Consider the following 22718-nt stretch of genomic DNA (forward strand, 5'->3'; position numbering starts at 1 on the left):
TATGAAAATATTCTCAAATAACTGAAAAATAGATAAAACATCGATTATTCTAGTATAAATATTGCAATCTAATCTGAGAAATCCCTCTGGAGCAGTATACCCTGTGGTGGAGATGGTCCCGGCGGGTGTTGTTCCTGGTGGCGGGGCTGGGCCGGGGGGGTACAACGTGGGCCAGCAGGCGCAGCACCGCACGCCGAGTCCTTGCCAGCAGGGTGACACAGCGCACGGAGGGGCTGCATAAGAAACTATATAAATCTACTACCTCGGAGTCATGGAATCTGAGCGCAAGGGCAGAGTGCGTATTGAAGAAAAGCTCAAGAGATACGAGAAGATCGACTTCCTGGGCGAGGGTCAGGTGAGGCGCCTACCTGTGGAGGGCGCGGGAGGCTGGGCTGTCTTGAGTGTGAATTGTCTATGTTCTTATTAGTAGTATACAGTGCGGTACTAGCTGTGGTTTACACATTCCAAAGATATATGTTTATTTTAAGAATATGATTATTTTCATAGATATATCAATATATCGCCTGACACATCTCAGTTGCCATGTTAGTTTGTAGGCCAACCACATTAGCAATTTGCAAAAAAAAATAAAGCAAGAATTCAGTAACAAATTAACAAATGTCTTAAGTGTTGATATTAAAGAGAAATGAATAGCAGGGTGTTTTACTTTAGTTCTAAAATGTTCCTGATTTCCTACACTTGGAAGATATTGTTATACTCATATATATCCTTTCTCTAGTTTGCCACAGTGTACAAGGCACTGGACGTGGAGACGAAGCAAATTGTTGCTGTCAAAAAGGTGAGAATGAGAACCAGCCAACACATTTTAGTCATTGTCTTTTCAGGTGTCATCACAGTACTTGATATTTTGTGTAGAAATTTAGATTGTCAGATAGTGGAAAATGTTATCAGCATATTGCATACGGTATATTTTTTTGTGTGTTTGGGCAATGGCGCCAGTAGGCTTTCTTAGTGGGCCCTGGTGGTCGGCCCCACCTTGTAATGGTGCAGGCAAGTGTTTTTATAGTGGCACCATCTTGCTTGGGTAATGCTATCTCCAGGGGCTAATTTTTCATCATCTGTAGAGTTATCTAGTCTGGGTTGATAGTGGTCCTCAGGACAGCATGTGGGTAGTCTTGAGCCACTTGGTGATGCTTGAAAATTGTCAACTTGTAGTGGCAGGCAGGACTTGAATGTGGGTCCATCAGGACGCCATGTCCACACGCTGACCACTCATGTAGGAGTCCTGATGACATAATTCTATATCTCAACAGAACTATAATTTTGATTATTACATTTTCTTTCCTAGGAGACTTAAATAGTCTGGCTAGATAAGGAATGGCCTTGATTTGTATTATCTGATTCTTTTAGTATTTTGTTATGTCTTTTCCGACATTTGTCAGATCAACTTCCTTTTTCTCACTCATATCCTCAATTGGGAGGTGTTAGATTATCTCTGAGGCCAAAAAGGAAACAAGAAAGCAGGCTTGAGGATTAATCAGTGACCTGATTAACAGACTTTTTGTGTATTTAGAAATATCTTCAAATTACCTATGTATCCCCATACCATTGCAGATTAAGCTTGGGAGCCGTGAGGAGGCTCGTGATGGCATCAATCGCACCGCACTCAGAGAAATTAAACTCCTGCAAGAGGTTCACCACCCCAACCTAATAGGTCTCCTGGATGTATTTGGCTACAAGTCCAATGTGTCTCTAGTGTTTGACTTCATGGACACAGACTTAGAGGTAAGCTGTCTAAGGAGAGTGTTTTATGCAGGTATACACAGCTGTGATAGTAATTTATGTGTGATCAGTCTATATTCCCAAGAATCTGTCCCCTCACAGGAATTTCTCACAAGGCTATATCATGAGAAGTTTTCATTTTCTATTGTCACACATTCAATTTCTTGCCTGCCAACTCTCTTTCCAACTCTCATCCACTCCATTGAGTGGTTTTATTGCTCATCTCCCCTTGATACTCTTTCCCTTAATCCTGGACTCTTACACTCCTCACAAAGTCATCCTTGTTCTTTTTTCAAATACAGTATATATATATATATATATATATATATATATATATATATATATATATATATTTATATATATATATATATATATATTTATTTATTTACTGACCAAACCATCTCAGAGTACCACACTTCACCCATTCATCCACTTCACAATCCACTCTTATTGATGTTGCACCCATTTTCAAACTCATTTGGATCCTTATTACTCTTTATCTCATCTTAACACACCACTGTTACTCTTGTATAGCTAATTTTTAATACATATAGCTGTGATTGCTGTGCTACATTCCTCGTCTGTGTCTCTCATGTACATGAAAGGGTTGGGAGGATAATCCTATTTTTTAAATTTTTCTTTACCCCCGTGTTCACACAAACAAGAGGGTTTTAGAGGTGGAACAGCATGATCAGGTATATGCTTTTGGACAACATGTAAATGATGTATTAAAGCCAGTGTATTTTTTTATTTATTTTTTTGTTTGTTTCAGGTGATAATCAAGGACACAGACAACATTATCCTCACCCCAGCCAATATAAAGGCATACACCCTCCAGACCCTGAAAGGCCTTGAGTTTCTACACCTCCATTGGATCCTTCATAGGGTAAGGATGTTTAATTTTACTTCTTTCCCCTTTGTGTAATTTTTATTGCATATATATATATATATATATATATATATATATATATATATATATATATATATATATATATATATATATATATATATATATATATATATATATATATATGCAGTGACTGAGTGGTCAGCTTGTGAGTGCGGCATCCAGGAGGACCTGGGTTCGCATCCCACCCACCGCTACAGGCTGATGACTTTCAGTCATCGCCGAGTGGCCTACAACTACCCACATGCTGTACGCTGTACTGAAACATGTACTCTAGATTCTCTCTAAAAGAGGATCAAAGATAGACTCTAGGGGGTAGCATGAGCTAAGTAAGATGATGACACTGTAGGGCATGTAAGGGCAAAGCTGGAGTAAGACTGTTCGATGAGGGAAGGAAGTGGGTACTGAATTCGATACTGTTTGCTGATGACACGGTGCTCATTGCAGAAAATGAAAGTGACCTACAAAATTTGGTCAGTGTTTTTGATAGTGTCTGTAAGAGGAGAAAGCTGAAAGTAAATGTCAACAAAAGTAAAGTGATGGTTTGTGAGCGAAGTAGAAGTGAGGTTGTAGATTTTGTATGCCCATATAGAGTGGGAATTGAATGTGAAAAAGAATGCAAAATTATTTTGAATGGTGGAGAAATGGAGGAGGTCAATGAGTTTAAGTACCTTTTTTTTTTTTTTTTTTACAGCAAAGGAGACAGCTCAAGGGCACAAAAAAGTAAACATTAATAAAAAGCCGCTACTACGCTGCCTAAAAAGAATGGTCAGTGGTTGGAGGAGAGGTGTCCTGATACCCTCCTCTTGAAAGAGTTCAAGTCGTAGGCAGGAGGAAATACAGATGAAGGAAGATTGTTCCAGAGTTTACCAGCGTGAGGGATGAAAGAGTGAAGATGCTGGTTAACTCTTGCATAAGGGGTTTGGACAGTATAGGGATGAGCATGGGGGAGGCATGCAGTTAGCAAGTTCAGAAGAGCAGTCATGGAAATATCGATAGAAGATATTTAAGAGGTAGAAGACTATCAGTATGAGGAGGAGAGCTGATGCACTCTGTCCAGAAGAGCTGTGTCCCCACACATGAGATGCATACTCCATCAAGGCCCTGTATATGGACAGCAACTGTGCAGGGGAGAAGAACTGGCGGAAGCTGATTTAGTAAGAGATGAGATATGAAGTTTCCAGTTGAGATTTTGAGTTAAGGAGATACCGATAATGTTTAGTGTTGAGGAAGGGGATAGCTGGGTGTTGTCAAAGAATAGGGGATAGTTGTTTGGAAGATTGTGTCGAGTGGAAAGGTGGAGAAACTGTGTTTTTGAGGCGTTGAAGGACACCAGGTTCTTCTTGAATAATAGTAAGGTCTGAGGCTCTGCAGCCTCCAGCCTTGAGTCGTTAAGTTCCTGAAGGGTGGGTCTTCTATTAAAAGAAGTTGAATAATGCAGAGTGGAATCGAATGGATAGGACAGTTCGTTTTGGAAAGAAGATCATCAATGAACAACAGAAAAGAGTGGGAGATAGGACAGAAGACACCACTGTTAATAGATTTAGGAAGAACAGTGACCGTCTACCACGGCAGAAATAGAACGGTCAGAAAGGAAACTGGAGATAAAGGTACAGAGAGAAGGATAGAAACCGGTAGTTTAGAAAGCAAAGATTTGTGCCAGACCCTATCAAAAGCTTTTGATATGTCCAAGGATGACCAAGAGTCAGTTAAGAAGGCAGGAGATCAGAACCCATACTGGCGATCAGATAGAAGGTCAGAAGTGGAAAGGTGCTTGAATCTTCCGGTTAAGGATTGATTCAAAAGCTTTAGTTTGAGGGATTGCTGTATGAAGGCATACTTCCAGCAAGAAGGAAAGGTAGATGTTGACAGGCAGAAAGAGTTTGACCAGGCAGGCACAGTTTTAAGGACAATAGGAGGCACTCCATCAGGTCCATAAGCCTTCTGAGGATTGAGGCCAGAGAGGGCATAGAAAACATCATTTTGAAGAATCTTTATAACAGGCATAAAGGAGTCAGAGGGGGGATGAGTAGGAGGAATATGCCCAGAATCGTAATCGTAATCGTAAAGAGTTCAGCCTTAGAGATAGATGAGACGGCAGTGTTGCCGTCAGGACTGAGGAGTGGAGGGAAAGATGAAGAAGTGAAGTTGGAGGAGATGTTTTTGGCTAGATGCCAGAAGTCACGGGAAGAGTTAGAGAAAGCAAGGTTTTGACATTTTCTATTAATGAAAGAATTTTTGGTTAGTCGGAGAAATGTAAAGTTCATAATTAGCATTAGTTTGAAGGCTCTGGTATCCTTTTTGAGCTACCTCTCTATCATTGACAGCACGAGAACAAGCGTGATTAAACCAAGGCTTTTTAGCGTGAGGAGTAGAGAAAGAACGAGGAATGTATGCCTCCATTCCAGAGACAATCACCTCTGTGATGCGCTGAGCACACACAGAGGGGTCTCTATCCTGGAAGCAATAATCATTCCACAGAGGGTGTACAGGAGCGATAGGACAGGATGCAGAAATAAGATTGTGATCGGAGGAGGAGAGAACAGTTTGACAGAATAAGCAGAAGGGTTTGAGGTAAGGAAGAGGTCTAGAATGTTGGTGCTGGATCAGTTATGTGTGAGCATGGTGGTATGGAGGGAGATATAAGAGAAAGGGCATTGCAAGTAAGAAGGGTGGTAGGGTCTTTGGGACGAATCATGAATGGCAGAAGTGTGAGCATGGAGGTAAAGAGGGATTTGAGAAATACAATAATAGTACCAACCCTCACATATGCAAGTGAAACGTAGGCCTGGAATGAAAGTCAGAGGTCTAGAGTGCAGGCAGTGGAAATGAGTTATTTGAGAAGTGCTTGTGGTGTGAGTAGAATGGATGGAATAAGTAATGAAAGTGTGTACGAGCGTTTTGGAATGTGTCACAGGGGTGAAGGGAAGAAGTGTGGAGAGGTGGAAGAAGTGAAGCGACAGACTTTAAAGTGGTTTGGCCACATGGAGCGAATGGAGGAGAGTAAGATGACCAGAAGGGTGTATGTGAGTGAGATAGAGGGAGGGAATGCTAGAGGACGACCTATAGTGAAATGGAGGGATAGGGTGCAAGAGTATGTTAGGGAGAGGGGGGAAAGATCTTTGAGAAACTTTGAGCAGGCAAGGAGGGAGTGTCTGGATAGAGAAAGTTGGAAGCTCTTCTGCCGTGGCCATCCCCTGGTGGGAGCTCCTAGGATCAGGCGTCGATGAAATGATGATAATAATGCCACTGTAATGACTTGCCTGCATCATTGCAGGCTGGGGCAGACCACCAGGCCCCACCAAGAAAGTCTATCGGACCCACAAGTGGGGCTTGAAAAAATAATAATCCATCCTCAAAGTTTTTCCAATCACTGTTCAGTTCTCCCAAAACTACAGTTGGGCTTACTAAGCAAACAGAAGGCTGGCCTATAATGATGTAAAAATTTACTCATTAGGAAAGATATAATATTACCTCCATAGTATTACAGCTAAGTCATGATCAGCTTATATTAAGAAACATTTTCTTTATGAATGAAAATAAATAGGTAGGTAGCACTAATTTGCAACATTAAGTGCAGTTTGGGTCATCTCAACATGCCCAGGATATTGCAAAATTTAGAGCCATTCAGTATTTGGCCTTCAAGATGGTTACTTTCTTGCATAATGAATTGTATGAATGGTGAGTAAAGATAAGCATGTTCCCACTCATTAGTGCCATCTAGAAAATTGTCAGAGGGTCTGTATATTTAGGGGGTCAATATAGATAAATAATTACTGATCGTTTTTTATCTTTATTTTGTTCATCAGGCTCCACTCCACCAACCATAGTTTATAAAATCATTGTAACATTTATTTATTAATTTATTGCACAGTAAAACTTTGTTAAAAAATATATAAATCTATGACTAGATAATAAGACTAGTTTGAATGTGAATTTTCAGATTCATTAAAATCTTTTTTTAGATCAAGAGTATACTATTTCTTTGTGACAATCAGCCAATGCTCACTCAAGATTGAGACTGGTAGACTGCACCTTTAGCTAATCTGCCAGTTTTAGAACTACAACACAATTTTGCTATTGCTAAACAGCTTTTCAATGGTTGTATAAATAGTACTATAGTACAAAATGCATATGCAAGCATCAATGGAAGTTACAGTTTGGATAGAGTTTGATTGTTTTCTATCTGTTGATGCATTATATTATCATCACTTTAACACTTTTTTTTCAAGGTCCCTGGCTATAAAGCTTTTGAATGATGTGCATTGCAGGGTCATACGAGCCCCAGTTAAAGATAAATTGTTGCCTAGGCAAAGGCACAGGCTCACTCACATGTACACCAAATGAAGGAGGTGCAGAAATATGCTTCACTCATTTCACAACTTCCTTGTATTCAAACCTTCTGTATCTTTATTTATTTTCCAACTAAACCAGTCAGCTGTTTTTATTGCCTGTCATTAAGTCAGAGTTCTTTTGGGGGGTTATGGCACTCATCATTATTTGATTTCAATACTGAAAATTTATTAAATATAGATTGAAAGACACAACTCTTGAGTAGTGAGAGGAAATTACATATATTATAAAGTCAAAGGCTTAAATCATCTATCTGGCTTGGTGGAAAACTACAGCTGCATAACTGCCATTTGTACTTTTTACCAAAAGTGCTCAATCTTTTTTAGGCCATTCTTCCTATTTGCTTGAGAATATACAAGATTCTGTCCTTGATTTTATTTGTCATGATAATTTAAATACCTTCACTTATGGAAGAACAGGAAATTCCTCGTCTTACTTTAGAATACACATGGTTGCTTCACAATACTAGTCATTATTGGTAAGTCTTCTAATTTTGGCCTCATTCCACAACCAACAGTATATTGCTTCAAAATTTTTGACCTTGCTGCAGTAGATACATGCCGAGTTAAGCTCATCATGTTCCTTTTTTTGAAGTCATGAATCTTTGCTTCAAGCTTTTTCCCCCCCCCAAAAAAATTAAATGAACCATGTCTCCTTTATGTAATTAGATTTTGGGTGGTTGTAGTTTTACTTTTGTAAAACCCACAAGTATCATGTTGTAAGTCAATAAATCTGTATACTTTTAGTTTAAAAATCGTACATCTAATCACTTTTTATGTATAAGGTAAAATTGGGGGCATACATTAAGGCTGCGCGTGGCCTTGGTTATATCGGCCCTTGAGCCTGTGGCAGGTAATAACCCAGTTAACCTTCCCCTGGTTTCCCCAGATACCCATTAATGAACTAGCCAGAAAGGGAGGCTGAAGAGCTGGATGGGCTGCGATTTGAAACCAGGCCAGCAGATTCTTAACTAGGTGTGCCAACTAATGCATCACAGAGGCACTTTTTATATGGGACACTCAGACTTTTCAATCTTTCCTTCTAGGACCTCAAGCCCAACAACCTGCTAGTAAACTCTGAAGGTGTCCTCAAGATAGGTGACTTTGGGTTGGCTCGCTTCTTTGGCTCTCCCAACAGACAGTACTCCCACCAGGTGGTCACCCGATGGTACAGGTAAGCCTCCTGATAAATACAGTGAGGGTAAAAAGTTTGCAACAAAGTAGAGTAGTATCTATATGAGGCTCTCAGAATAGAAAGGCACTCTAATTTTTTTCTGTCAAAAGATGGTAAGTTTGTCTCTTGGTGAAAAGAGCAGGTAAAGAAGGCAAGTTTTTTCTAGCTTTCCCGGCGATAGTGCAGGGTAACATGTTTAGGAATGGAGTTTTCTCAACACTTACTTTTGTTGAGTACATCCTTTCTATTCTCAACACCTCTTATGTAGTTCCATGTAAGCATGGGAGCAAGGAGAGAGTGAGCAGTGAAGGACAGACAGGTAATAGGTGTAGTAGAGAGTTATGGTAGGATTTAGTGTGAGCATTGGGGTAAAGAATGGTCTAAGAAATTGCATTATCGCCAAAACTTTCATATACATCACATACGTGGAAGAGGAATGTAGCACAACAATCATGCATATGTGCAGTGAAAATGAGGCATATATGAATTATACATGCCTTGAAGGATGGGATAAAGCAATGAACTCATATATGAGAGAATTAGAATGGGTGCTACAGATGGGAGTGGATTGCAGAGTGATTTGGATAAGTGCTAAGAATGAGTGAATATGAGGGCAGGATGGAGGAAGAGGGTGTCACAGGGAGATCACCAGTGAAATGGATCAAGAGAGTGGACAAGTATTGGAGCTAGAGAGTTAGTAGGCAAGGAAATGAGTGTGTTGAAAGGAAGTGCTGAAACAGGGAAAGTTGAAGACACTTCTGTGACCAGTGGCTGCCCTCTTGAGGGAACAGGCTGTCAGAGATTAGATAGACTGAATAATTTTCTTCTGAGCAGGTGACAAAATGATAATGTGGCTCACTAAAATACACAATGAAACCATTTTCTCCGAGCAAGGAAAGCTTGGAGATAGTATATTGTAAAAAAAGTATGTATTGTCACAGAATAGAATTTAATTTTCCTTCAATCCTTAGATGATGACTCCTGACCCCAGATTCCACCTTTGTCTCTCTGTTTCATCCTGTAGGAGTCCAGAATTGCTGTTTGGGGCACGGTCATATGGAACTGGAGTGGACATGTGGGCAATGGGGTGTATTCTCGCTGAAATGTTGGTACGATGTCCATACTTCCCAGGTGACTCAGACCTTGACCAGCTCACCAGGATCTTCACAGCACTTGGCACCCCAACTGATGACAATTGGAAGGCATGTTTAGGAGGGATTATTGTTGCAAACTTACCCTTGTGAAGGGTTTTCAGCTTCAGGAAATTTATATAACTTGTTGTTGTTTGTTACATTCTTTGCCAGTCACTTACCACATCAAGATTAAGGTTATAAACATAAACAGGTTTCAGCATATATATATATATATATATATATATATATATATATATATATATATATATATATATATATATATATATATATATATATATATATATATATATATATCAGAAAAGGGTCAGGTAGATATAAAGTTTCATACCCTCAGTGGTTTTGTTTGTTTTCTATAAACCTCCCTTAGCATTTTCCTTTAGTCTTCATGCTGACTTCCAATTTTTACTTTCAGTTTATTTTATCATTATGTTTCCATTTCCATATCCTCTCTTTTCCACCATGGTTCTTATTCACTTCACATTTTATTGGCAGGACATGACTAAGCTTCCTGACTATGTGTCGTTCAAACATTTTGAGGGGTCTCCTCTCAGAGACCTGTTCCCTGCAGCCAGTGATGATCTACTTCAACTACTGGGCTCATTGTTGACTATCAGCCCTGCAAAGCGATGTACCTGTACCCAAGCTCTGAAGATGAACTATTTTAGGTACTGTAAAATGCATTGATGTACACTACCTGTGTTTTCCCAAAACAAAACTTATGAATTACAGGGGAAAGCTTAATTTACCTAAATGAAATATCAAATTCATACTAGGCATGTGCCTATAGTTCAAATTCAGTTATTGTTGTATTCTTGGATAAGAACAAGTTTTAATAGTTTGGTAGTGAAATATCAAAGGCATTCCATATTATATCAGTATTTTGAATTATGCAATTTTTTTATACTTGCCTACTTGCACTTCTAAATCGATATAACACTAGATACAATAAACCCTGTGTGCTCGTGGTCATAAGGATGATGTTAATATCATGTACTTCCTTCATGTTCCCTGCATGCAGCAATCGACCAGCACCAACTCCAGGTCCTATGCTACCCCTTCCCCCATCTATTCGGGACAGGAAAGAGCAAGAAAAACCCACGCTGAAGCGCAAGATCTTGGATGAATCAGGATTTGGAGGTATGTGGGGGAAATATGAAGACGTTTTGAACTGTACACGATGTTTTTTTCCTCAGCTCAGGAATTTTCTGCTAAACAAGACAGTATCATGTTAGTGATTTTTCAAACAATACATATACTCATCTACTTAAAAAGTAACTACAGTGAATACCCTTAGGTATCACTCATGAAATCAACAGCAGTGGCCCCCATAAGTTGATGCAGTTTGCTTGGTTGAGCTCATGGTAGACCAACATCATGCTGATTTTGTCACTGTATGAGCATTTACAAGAAGGACCTACGAAGATGAAAAATCCTTGAATATTATCAGAAAAAGTGAGGCTCACTGAACCAGACTAAACTGATACAGTTTATTACAAAAATAAATATACCTCCAACCTTGTTATGAAAAAAAACTGCCTAACACTTATAAGTGACCTTCAAGAGGTGAGCTTAAGGTGATACTCCAGAGTTTGGGTAAAAAAAAATTGACTTCAAAAACCTGATAGAAGTCTCCTTTAACCACATAGAAATCCAGTTACACACTGCAAATGCCCGAAAAAAAAATTATAAGGGCTGGTGATAGCACTAAGGCTCCATAGGTGTAAGCAGGCTCATGATCCACTCCCGTAAAGTATACTTAGGCTTTTATTATGGGTTATTATCATGTGTTTTTGTCTCTGCTTTCATTTGAAATATACAGAGCATGCATATGGCAACCCTCTGCCTCCCCCTCCTCTCCCACACCAGCTGACACCCCTCCCTCACTCAGTTCATTAGCTGAGTCTTCTCTTATACCCCCACTGTTGTTTTCCTCATCTTTCTGCCACTCTGAATCATCGGACAGTGATGATGGTGTCAGTGAGTGACTAGGCTAGCCATTAACTTTCCGCACTGTTGGAGAGGCAGTGTGTCTGTGACCTTGAGCGCCAGAAGCATGCTCTTGCTCACGCTTGCCACGCTTCCTGAGACCAGCTGAATCTGATGGTTGAATGTAATCTGAATCACTGTCTCTTTCAAATTTGTCTACTACAATCTTTCTCTTTACCAATACTTTCTTTTTACCCCCTCCCATGCCTCCCCCTCGGTCACGACCGCAGGAGCTATATGAGACTGGTTGGCATCAGTAGATGACATAATTCTACTCTCCATAGCTGCTAAAGAGCAACTAATATGACGATGGTGACTACATGATGCGAAAGAGGGATGATGTTGCCACACGAGGTTCATTGGAATATACTTTGGCATCGCGGGAAATATAAATATTCACCTTGAAACATGTGTCATCTTAAGATGTCTGGCGCAGTTTATGGGTTAACGAAAAGGTGGTTTGGAAAAACTGAGGGTGATCGTCGATCAATTTATCTTCTAACTATTTACAGCCCATTCTTGAAATGGCTCAAGCTAATAATGTAGCCGTTATACGCCTTAGAGTAATGGTAACAATGAATGACGTCACACGTCATGATATCATGATGTAGAACGTTCATAGTCATACGAAAGAAGGAGAATGTTACTAGGTATGTAACTGTAGCGTTTCAGCCTAAAATTTGCGATTCTTTATTTTTAACGATTTTTTTCCCATATATCACCTAAATATATCAATATGCCCTCAACATTGGTGATTGCAAAGATCCTGCACCCACCTACAAGACACTGCAATGCAACACCACAGCATTGACCTGGATCAGTTCCTACAAGACAACAACTGGAAAACCAAACCATTGTTGTACACAGGAAACCTAACAAAGCATGGTTCAGGATGACAGAAGCAGCTTACATCATTATGAAACCCTCCATCAGCTTTTGGCAGCTACCCTTGTCAAGCCTTTTGTCACAACATTGGGTGCAGTTCACCACCTTGTGGCACAGCACTCCTCAGCCACTAATTGGCTGCCAAGTGCTACCACTTCCTTAATATACCTGCTACTTTGCCAGTTCACTTCATTCCACTTTGCTCTCCCCCTAAAGATGGTCTAGTAAGACCAAAAGACGTCTTGCAAAACATGGAATACACATATTTGCCACTCTTCAACCACTCTGATGAGGTAGCCACATGTAATACTCATGTGTGGTCCAAAATTTGCCCGTTATTTCCATTTCTATACTCTTATAATTCATAAGTTTTAATTTGCATTGATATGACAATTACACTTGACACAAGCATTGCATTTTGTCAAAATGTATAAGTTACCAGTTTAAGTGTTTGCTAGGTAATAGCAGTATTCATATTTGGAACCAGCACTAACTCATAATTCTGTTTTCCAGCCTCTTTAGCAAAGAAACTTCACTTCTAGACACAAGCAACATAACTCAAGGATTTGCCTGCAGGTGTAGGAACTACTGTCTCTTTCTCTGAGATTACCTGGAAGTGTAAGAGCAACTTTTTCTCTCATTGTTACTCTACTGTTGCAAGAGATTTATTATTTTTGTAATGTTAATGTAAAAAAAAAATTAAAATATATCCTTCATAATTATTACTTAGATTTCTCCTCATACAGTGCATATAATGTTGCAAAGAGAGAACTTCTTAAGAGTGAGAACTGGTGATTCTGCTGTGGCCACTCTCAGAGGGAGTTGCTGGATGGAAGAGGGCATTAGAGCACTAGATAGATACACATAAACAGCAATTCTTACTCAACTAACTAGTTTCCCCTTCCTTCAAGAAAATTCTCCAGTTGAAAAATACCATTCATTCATTACTGTAAATAAAAAAAATCATGGAATGTGACAAGGCAATGGGGTTTATTGGCAAAATACCCATTATTTTCTATTGAAATCCCATTTAAATTAGCTTCTCAACCCTGTACATTTGTTTACGTCTGCAGCTATTACTGTATTTTCCCCAAAAATAACTGTAGAAATGGAAGAATGGTTGACACTATTTGAACATCGATGATAAAACAACTATAGACAGAGGAAGCAGGTCAGCGACTCAACATGACTGCCCAGTGGCCTGCCTTAAATCTTGTATATTGTTTTTTGTTGTTTTTTTTTTGTTTTTTTGCTAACCCATATGAGGAGATGTTTTAAAAATGGACTGACTTTAATTTCTTTGGTGCAAGGAGAAGCACCTAGTGCTACAACAAAACAGAGTAGTTTGAACTAGGCCTTAACCCCTAAAGGACGGCTTACAGGAATTCCCGCTCAGGCGGAGAAAGGCATTACAGGAATTCCCGTCATCTGCTGTCCCGAAGGACAACGATGTACAACATTAGTGACACTACTAGTACACTTTGTTCGATGAAGTTTCAAATTATGTAAGAAGTCAGTTTTTACTGGATTCCTTTATAATTTCCTCCTAAAATGGCAGAAAATGACATTGCATTTTTATGGGAACACATACCATAAAAAAAGGGCATTTGTTTGAGACAACTGAGACTTATGGCAAAAAATGCCATGAATGGCATGACCTGACAACCTTGCCAGCATGTTTGTGAACAGTCATGAATACTGACCTCTCTCATAAATTAAGTTATCTGTTACAGTACTTATTTACCTATAGTTCAACATTATTTTTTTTATAATATATATTAGTGCAAAGGTGTGTAAAAAATGCATTATTTGTCTTGTTTTCTATAATTATTGGCTTGAAAATTCCAGTTTGAAAAAATCAGGTTTGATACTCTATTTTCCCTCCATTTTTTTCTCCTTACAAGGACCTGACTATTTTAAAAGAATACAAAGGCATAAATGACACTATGTAGATTAGACTAAAAATTTGCAAAATCTTGCTGCCCTCTTCTTAGGAGCAACATGAGAACACTTGTTTTCAGCCCTTGGGTAATATTTTGTCCATACAAAAAAAGTTCTAGCTTCCCTGACATTATTTGATCATTAAGGAACTAGACATTGACTGAATTAGTGATGTCCTTCACCCCTATAATAGTACACACTAGAATGTTAAATGATAATTCATTGAAAAGTTAAAAAACATGTATTGAAGAATCAGTCCAATATAAAGCAATATGCCACAATTGGGTGGTTCTGTACAGAAATGAGGCCTAACCTTAAGTTAAGGTTCATCGCTTCTTGTAGAGACATGGCTTTAGATGAAGCTCTGGGAGGGCTGCCATCTTCTTGAGCTTGCGGTTCTTCTTGAATTCAAGGAGGAAGAAGTATTGGAAGGAAGTATCCCTACCTGTGCAATGGAAGCCAAATTTGCTCAGCTGCTTTTCAAACTCCTTCAAATCTCCACACCGACTCTCTACCTCAGCAATTTTCAGAATGCCCCTGTAACAAAAGCCAAACCCTTGTGTTAGTTCTATCAATGGCACTGATATTCTGAGTACCAAATTCTAGTAAGACTGAATCAGATACTCAAGGACAAAAACAGAGGTGACAAAGAGAGCAGTGATGCAACAGATTGCTATAACAAATGCCCCCAACTTCACCTTATACCTTGTACAAAAATCTGTGATGCCCATGTGATTGAATTATAATTTCATATTTATCACTTAAAAGACACAAAGATGAATTAATTTAATATCATTCCACTAAGCACGGTGTCAGCATGGAGCCATGAAATTTCGAAGAATGGTTAGACAGACTTCATTAAATAAGATACCTTGAAGATCTGAGCCTTGAAAGGCACACAAAGCATTCAGATGAAATCAAATTACAGGCGATATTCATAATAGGAGTACTACAATCAAATTAAACAAGAATATCGGAAGTTAAATTTCTATTAAAACATAAAATGTTTTGCTGAATGATATAAGAGCACATTGATGAATAAAGGGAGAGATGAAAAGTTATTGGAGGTATTTTTTTGTCTATATGCCAGAAGTCAGGAAAATAGTTCAAACAAGTAAAATTTGAACTTTCTGTTCATGAAATTCTTAGAACACAGATTTATTTTGATTAGTAGGTAAGGTTATGATGCCAATAAATGCAATTTCTTTATCCTTGATGGATGGATTACAAGCAAGTTTGAACTAAAGCTTTACAATATTAAGGGCAGGGAAGAAATCAATGAATCTCTCCTTTCAGACAAAAATTATTACAAAATGGACTGGATGTGCACAAGTCCTTCTCTTGGGTGCAGAAGGGAGTACTCCCTGTAACCTCTCTTCCAAGCAATGGGTTTTGCAATCATCATGACAGGAATCCCACTACTTACCCTTCTCTTAGTATCCTGTTTGCCTCAATCATGAAGTCTTTAAGGTTGGTGCCCATGAGGGAGAGGCAAAACACTACTACATCCACTGAGGCTGCTGCCAGGGGAGTGTGGGCCATGTCACAAGCCGTCACCCGGGCATTGGCTGCCACCAGGTCCAGGGAATGGACATGGCTTTGGGGCACTTTCACAGCTAGGGTTGCCTCTCCACACCCCATGTCAGCTACCACCCATTCTTTTGGTCTGTCAAATAGTAGTAAGGCTATAAAATACAAACCCTATTTCTTCCTGAATCATGTAATCTATCAATTTCAAAAGGCATGTAATGGCTTATTTCCTGCCACAGGCTCAAGGGTCAATGTCAAGGATATGAGCACCAAGGCCACATGCAGCTTCAGTGTAACTTTTTTTTTTTTTTCTTTTTTTTACATATCCGTCTATGGTGCCGGCAAGCTTTCTTGGTGGGTCCTGATGGTCGACCCCAGCCTGTTGTGGCGCAGGCAAGTGTTTATAGTGGTGCCATCTTGCTTAGCTCTTGCTGTCCCCATTGACCCTCTCTTACAAAGGGAGAATTTAGAGTCTGGGTTGATAGGTGGTCTTCTGGACAGCATGAGTAGTCTTAGGCCACTCGGTCGTGACTGAAAAATCCCAGCTTATGGCACTGGGCGGGAAATAAACAGGATGCGGTGTTCACACACTAACCACTCAGCCACTGCCTCCCCTTTACACACACACACACACACACACACACACACACACACACACACACACACACACACAATGTCAATACAAGATAATCAACAGCCTGAGAGTCATGTTAATAGGATATTCAGTGATACGTATAAAATGGTGAGAAATATAGGATTAGCATTCCACTACATGGATAAAGATATGATGGAAAAGTTAACAACCACTATGATTAGACCCAAAATGGAATATGCAGAGGCGGTGTGGTCTCCCCATAAGAAGAAACACATAAAAAACTAGAAAGAATACAAAGGATGGCAACAAAAATGGCTCCAGAACTGGAGGGATTGACATATGAAGAAAGATTAAAGAAAATGGATCTACCAACACCATAACAAAGAAAAGAAAGGGGAAACCTAATACAAATTTATAAATTATTGAGTAAAATGGAAATAGACAATGAGTAGTTACTACTAAGAGAATGAAAAAACACCAGGAACTCAAGAGAACACAGCAAAAAATTGAGGAAGGGAAGATGTTTGAGAGACAGAGAAATATAGCTTCCCACAAAGAAATATAGAGGTTTGGGACAAAGTGAGGATGTAGTATCGGCGAAGAGTGTGCAAAACTTTAAGGAAAGGTTGGACAAATACAGATACGGAGACGGGACCACACAAGCGTAAGCCCAGGCCCTGTAAAACTACAGCTAGGTAAATACACACATACACACACACACATATATACATATATATATATATATATATATATATATAAATATATATATTTATAAATATATATATAAATATATATATATATCTATATTTTTTTTTTTTTTTTTACAGCTACGGAGACAGTTCAAGGGCGTAATGAAAAAATATAAAAAAAGGCCCGCTACTTACTGCTCCAGAACAGAGGTTAAAGGAGTGTTCAAAATCAGAGGTCAATTTTGGGAGGAGAGGTGTCCTGATACCCTCCTCTTGAAAGAGTTCAAGTCATAGGCAGGAGGAAATACAGATGAAGGAAGATTGTTCCAGAGTTTACCAGCATGAGTGATGAAAGAGTGAAGATGCTGGTTAACTCTTGCATAAGGGGTTTGGACAGTAAAGGGATGAGCATGAGTAGAAACTCTTGTGCAGCGGGGCCGCGGGAGGAGGGGAGGCATGCAGTTAGCAAGTTCAGAAGAGCAGTCAGCATGAAAATATCGATAGAAGATAAAAAGAGAGACAACATGGCAGCGGAATTTGAGAGGTAGAAGACTATCAGTATGAGGAGGAGAGCTGATGAGATGAAGAGCCTTTGATTCCACTCTGTCAGGGAGAGCTGAATAATGCAGAGTGGAATCATCGGCATAGGAATGGATAGGACAGTTCGTTTTGGAAAGAAGATCATCAATGAACAACAGAGAGTGGGAGATAGGACAGAACCCTGTGGGACACCACTGTTAATAGGTTTATTATATATATATATATATATATATATATATATATATATATATATATATATATATATATATATATATATATATATATATATATATATATATATATATATATATATATATATATATATATATATATATATATATATATATATATATATATATATATATATATATAATATATATATATATATATATATATATATATATATATATATACATATATATATATATATATATATATATATATATATATATATATATATATATATATATCTGATGCCCTGCTCCCTCGCAGGAACTTCCCTCCAGGGGGTGGCCGCGGCAGAAGTGTCTCCATCTCCCCTGTTCTGGCACTCCCTCTCAGCACACTCAGTCCTGCTACTTCCAAATCTCTCGCTCCAATACTCACCCTATTGATCCACTTCACAGGTGGTCTTCCCCTGACACCCCCTCCCTCAATCCTTCCCTCATACACTCAAGAATTCATTCTCCCCCATTCTCATCACGTGTCCAAATCATCTCAATGCACCATGCTTCACCCACTCCACATTCTACTCCTTTCGTGGTCACACCCATACCAAACCGCTCATACAGCTTTCATTACTTTCTGTATCCCATCTTGAAACACCACAAGCACCTCTTATAATTATAACTCATTTCCACTCCACATAGTCTCGATTGCTGTGCTGCATATATATATATATATATATATATATATATATATATATATATATATATATATATCTATATATATAGATATATATATATATATATATATATATATATATATATATATATATATATATTGCAAAATGCATCTTTACATCAGATAAACTGTAATAAGTGAAAATCTTAAAATTTACGAGAGCCTTAGTTGCTGTTCTGACCCATCTTCATTCTGGGAATTCCAAGGGCTAAGGGGTGTACATTAGACATGCTTATACATAATAACTGCTAATACAGTTATACTATAATTACAATATATTTCATTAAAATTATAAAAAATTTGATTGCATTAAGCAATTTATACCATTTTTATGCAAAATATTCATGGCAAGTGACATGGTCAATATTATCTGATGATTTAAAAAAATATATAATTCAGCCAAATTGAAGTTCAAATTTTGATGCAAGAAGGAAATGAATACTGTACTTTTTACTGAGCCATGTGACGATCAGGTCCAAAGGATTAACTGGCCATTGCCGGACCTGTGCTTGGTAGCCCTGGTGGTAAACATGAAAAGCTTCTGGGTCCTTCTTGAACAACTCCTTTGCATCAGTGCTGCTCTGGGTGTACAGTTCCTGGTTCACTAGCCTGAGGAAGGAAGGAGCAGCTTGTGAAGTAAGGAATGAGTATACTACCTCATCTCAGATCAGCAGCATTCACTGTTTTGTCTACTGTTTTATGGGTGCATGTGTGTTGGCAGGCAAGGGACTATCACTACATGTGCAGAAAGGGTAAGCTAGAACAGAGAAAAATGAAGACTTTGGTTGTGGTCACCCCCTCAGTGACAGTTCCCAAGGGAAAATAAGGCATTGTAGACAAAGGTAGTTAGAGAGCTGAATAGGTATAATAAAGAAGAGTGAATGTCATACAGGAATAGGAAATGCTGATGTTTTGTATCCATGGAAAATGCAGCTATAAACTTGCATACTATGACCACAAGACAAACATTTCCTTTACTACAGTATCAAAATAAGACAGTGAGGTAAAAGTACATCAGTGTGAAAGAGAAAACGTTTACAATATCAGCATATACTCATTTATTGCCAACAACCTTGAGCCTCACCTGAATCTCGCTGCCATAAGTCTATCTTCCATTTTTTTCTTGAGTTTGTCAGCCGGGTTTGCTGGAAGACTAGGACTAGGACTAGGCTTGGCCCGCTCTATGCTGGCAGCTTGTTCCAGCAGCTTGGAAAGCTTTTCATGGTTAAATTTGGTACCCTTTCTGATGGGAGTTTTGGGTTCTTCTGCAGCAACTGTATTATTTGCTTTTGTCTTCATTTTTTTCTGTCTACCATTGATATCCTTAATGTCTGCTTTGGCACTGTCTCTCTTTCTTTTTTTGCCCGTCACACCTTTAGTATTTCCATCATCTTTACCACCCCCTTCTTTTTCTAATGAGTCCCTGCCATTTACCACCTCTGACTTTCCACCATCATCACTACCCTTTTTCTTTGATTTTTTTTTGCTGTTGAACTGATTAAAATTCAGACTTGACAAGAGAACATCAAAGTCCTTGTTGAACTCTTCACTGCATTCTTCATTTCCATCAAATATCATCTCTTCTGCTTCACTATCTTCTGTTTTTAAGAGTTTTCCCTTACTTTTCTGTTTTTCTAACTTTGCTTTCTTAGGTGAATCAGTATCCTTAACTTTCAATGACATTTCGTTTTCTGTTATTATTTCTTTCTTTTTCTTCTTCTTTTTCTTCACTGCTCCATCTTGTTTATCATTATCATCATCTTTCCCAGATTTCTCAATGCCCATAGAATTTTCCATTTTCTTACCTTTGATCTTGTTTTTTTTCTTAACTTCAAGCTTTTGTGCAGTGCCTCCATTCAGAGTGCATTCTTGTGTTTCTTTATTGTGTGGCAGAGTATGAGAATCAAGAGACTTATTGGTTGGTTTCTTTTTCTTCTTCTTTTTCTTCACATCAACACTGATGGCTGGTGAATGATCATTATCCTCATCAACTGTGCTGCTTTCTTGTGACACATTGTTGTACTTACTCTCAAACAAATCTATTTTGTTCTTAACTTTATTTTTAACTTTTTTCTTGGGTCTGGATTGCACCTCCTCATTTGATATGTCAGCTTGAATTACAATGCTTACATTTTTTTCAATACTTCCTGAGTCTTGTTGCTCAAACTTCACCTGGTTTCCTATATGGTCTTTACTTTCTGCACAGTTATGTGCCATCTTCTCTGCATTCTGTTTTAAGTTCAAATCTTTGTACTTATTCTTATTTTTTCTGTTTTTCTTCCTCTTTTGTGAGAAAGACTTATTTTCAGTCTTTGTCTGTACCAGTTCAGCAGCATTGCTTTTGCTCTTTTCCTGGTTTAGGGGAATTTCAAAGGAATCATCCCCATCTCTGGCATCCTTTTGTTCTTTTTTTTTTTTCTTCTTTTGCCCATCTTTAGAGGGTGCCACGACACTTTTACCACCTTTTTCTTGATGTATTTTTTCTATTTTATCTTTTTTCCTCTTCTTGATGGCTTGCAATGGACGCTCATCATTTCCTGGCTGAACTTTTTTTACTGTCCCTTCAACTTCATGCTTCCTCTTCACACTCTTGTTTTTCTTCTTGACACTTACTTTTCCATTGGACGGCCCATTCAGGATTACATCCTGAAAGTAGAGAAATTATCGAAGTGAAGATACTTTCATTTGCTCATAATCTAGTATTAGAGAAATCATGTATGCTGAATGTCATCAAGAGAAATTTACGGATTTTGATTAACCAAATGATAATGACGAGTGAATCATCAGACAATGAACAATTCCTTTCGAGACCAAAATTTTCCAAATTGGGTATTGAATCAAGAATTTTTAAGAGGAACTATGCCAGCTACAATGGAACATGTATATATTGAGTGTCTAAGGAAGTGATGTTTGAACTTTTTTTATCATAATGCCACCAGATGTACTAACCTACAAGAAGGAGAAAACATCAAGAATAAAATTATTTTTATGAATTTTCATGGATTAAATTTTCAGTAGCTTTTCTGAGCCATTGAAAAGAAATAGCAGAGATGTGATTATTTTGTATTCATTCACGAAGACAGGTAGATCCATTCAAGTTACCCTTTAATTTAGGCTTTTTTTTGGGGGGGGGAGGGGAGCACAGTGAGTTTCACAGTACGTATACATTTTCTATCTCATCACTTCCTTCTTCAGATGTCCATTACACTTTGTCATGAAGTGACCATAGCTAAATGCTTACTAAACATTTGAATAATTACATCCAGTGGGTTCTCATCACCACTCCAGGTAAAAAGAGATTGATTAACAGAAGATACTCATCATAAATAACAACTAGAAAACTTTCCCTGTACAAAATTACAAAAATGAAAAGGACCTGAGCATTGCTGTTATCAGCAGAGAACCTACATCCCAACTACTGTCACTGAACAAACCAAAGAATTTGCAAGTTTATCATGAAATCTACTAAATCATGGGTTAAAATTATTTCACTGTCATTTTATACTTCTTTGATTCTCCATACTGCTTGTCACTTCTGCTCTCTCTTTCTGCCCTTGAGCCTGTGGAGGCAAATACCCCTTAACCCATGGACACAGGGCCAATGTGACATCCAGGTTACCAAAGTTTACCTTCCTTAGGTTTCCCCAGGTAGCTACCCATTTTTTGACCAGCCCAAAAGGGAAGATGAACAGCAGAGTGGGCTGTATGCTGACTGCCCAGGCCAGGATTCAAACCCAGGCCTCAGATTCAAAGCTATGCTTGTTAACCACTTCACCATGAAGGCTGGGATGCGGTGGCTGAGTGGTTAGCGTGCCAGTCCTGCGTTCGCCACGTCATGGATGACGCGGGTTCAAATCCGATGCTACCACTTTGGGATTTTTCATTCACTGCCGAGTGGCCTAAGACTACCCATATGCTGTCCTGAAGACAGGAGGTCCCACCACCTATCAACCCAGACTCTAGATAACCTGTTCAAGTGAAATCAAGAATGAGCTCCGGGGGTCAGCATGAACATCACAATAATCGCTGAAGTGCCATGATAAGTAGTACTAGTAGTAGTGGTTGTAGTAGTAGTAGTAGTAGTAGTAGTAGTAGTAGGGAGGGTCTGGCAGGGTAGGGCAGACCGACAGACAGCCAAGTAGTAGTAGTAGTAGTTTAGAATGACCACCAACACTACCACATCTCAATAATCGTTGCAGTGCCGTGATAAGTAGTACCGGTAGTACATAGTTAGTTACAAACTGTAATATATGGTACTATTGGAGTGAAAAACAGAAGTAGGAAGACTAATCCTCATATGAATTCTCACTGTGTAAAAA

At 38.7% G+C, this 22718-nt stretch overlaps 2 protein-coding genes across 3 annotated transcripts in view; one reads left to right on the plus strand and one right to left on the minus strand.

Annotated features, from left to right (window-relative positions):
• The first annotated feature begins 134 nt into the window (after positions 1-134).
• Positions 135-12923, plus strand: LOC127009646 (cyclin-dependent kinase 7-like). The gene is made up of 9 exons (XM_050882898.1): positions 135-355; positions 740-799; positions 1576-1746; positions 2516-2629; positions 8049-8176; positions 9201-9378; positions 9823-9995; positions 10349-10467; positions 12715-12923. Exons 1-9 carry the CDS (start codon positions 272-274, stop codon positions 12741-12743), a joined length of 1056 nt encoding a protein of 351 aa, XP_050738855.1. The 5' UTR covers positions 135-271; the 3' UTR covers positions 12744-12923.
• Positions 12924-13169: 246 nt separating this feature from the next.
• The window catches only part of LOC127009644 (ribosomal RNA-processing protein 8-like), an 11664-nt gene continuing 2115 nt past the window's right edge, over positions 13170-22718 (minus strand). For both annotated transcript variants that reach the window (XM_050882895.1, XM_050882896.1), the window contains exons 2-5: positions 19484-21045; positions 18847-19008; positions 15569-15808; positions 13170-14679 (exon numbers count right to left, since the gene is read on the minus strand). In XM_050882895.1, coding sequence (XP_050738852.1) covers positions 14469-14679; positions 15569-15808; positions 18847-19008; positions 19484-21045 — 2175 coding nt within the window. In that variant the 3' untranslated portion in view covers positions 13170-14468. The remainder of the gene's footprint in view (positions 14680-15568; positions 15809-18846; positions 19009-19483; positions 21046-22718) is intronic.

Source organism: Eriocheir sinensis, chromosome 41, assembly GCF_024679095.1.
Source record: "Eriocheir sinensis breed Jianghai 21 chromosome 41, ASM2467909v1, whole genome shotgun sequence".
Taxonomy (NCBI): Eukaryota; Metazoa; Arthropoda; class Malacostraca; order Decapoda; family Varunidae; genus Eriocheir; species Eriocheir sinensis.

Excerpts from the sequence above, each read along its gene's own strand:
- LOC127009646 (XM_050882898.1), top strand. The coding sequence starts at position 272 with ATGGAATCTGAGCGCAAGGGCAGAGTGCGTATTGAAGAAAAGCTCAAG. Across the intron at positions 800-1,575 it reads AAATTGTTGCTGTCAAAAAG|ATTAAGCTTGGGAGCCGTGA; the intron begins GTGAGAATGAGA and ends ATACCATTGCAG. Across the intron at positions 1,747-2,515 it reads TCATGGACACAGACTTAGAG|GTGATAATCAAGGACACAGA; the intron begins GTAAGCTGTCTA and ends TGTTTGTTTCAG.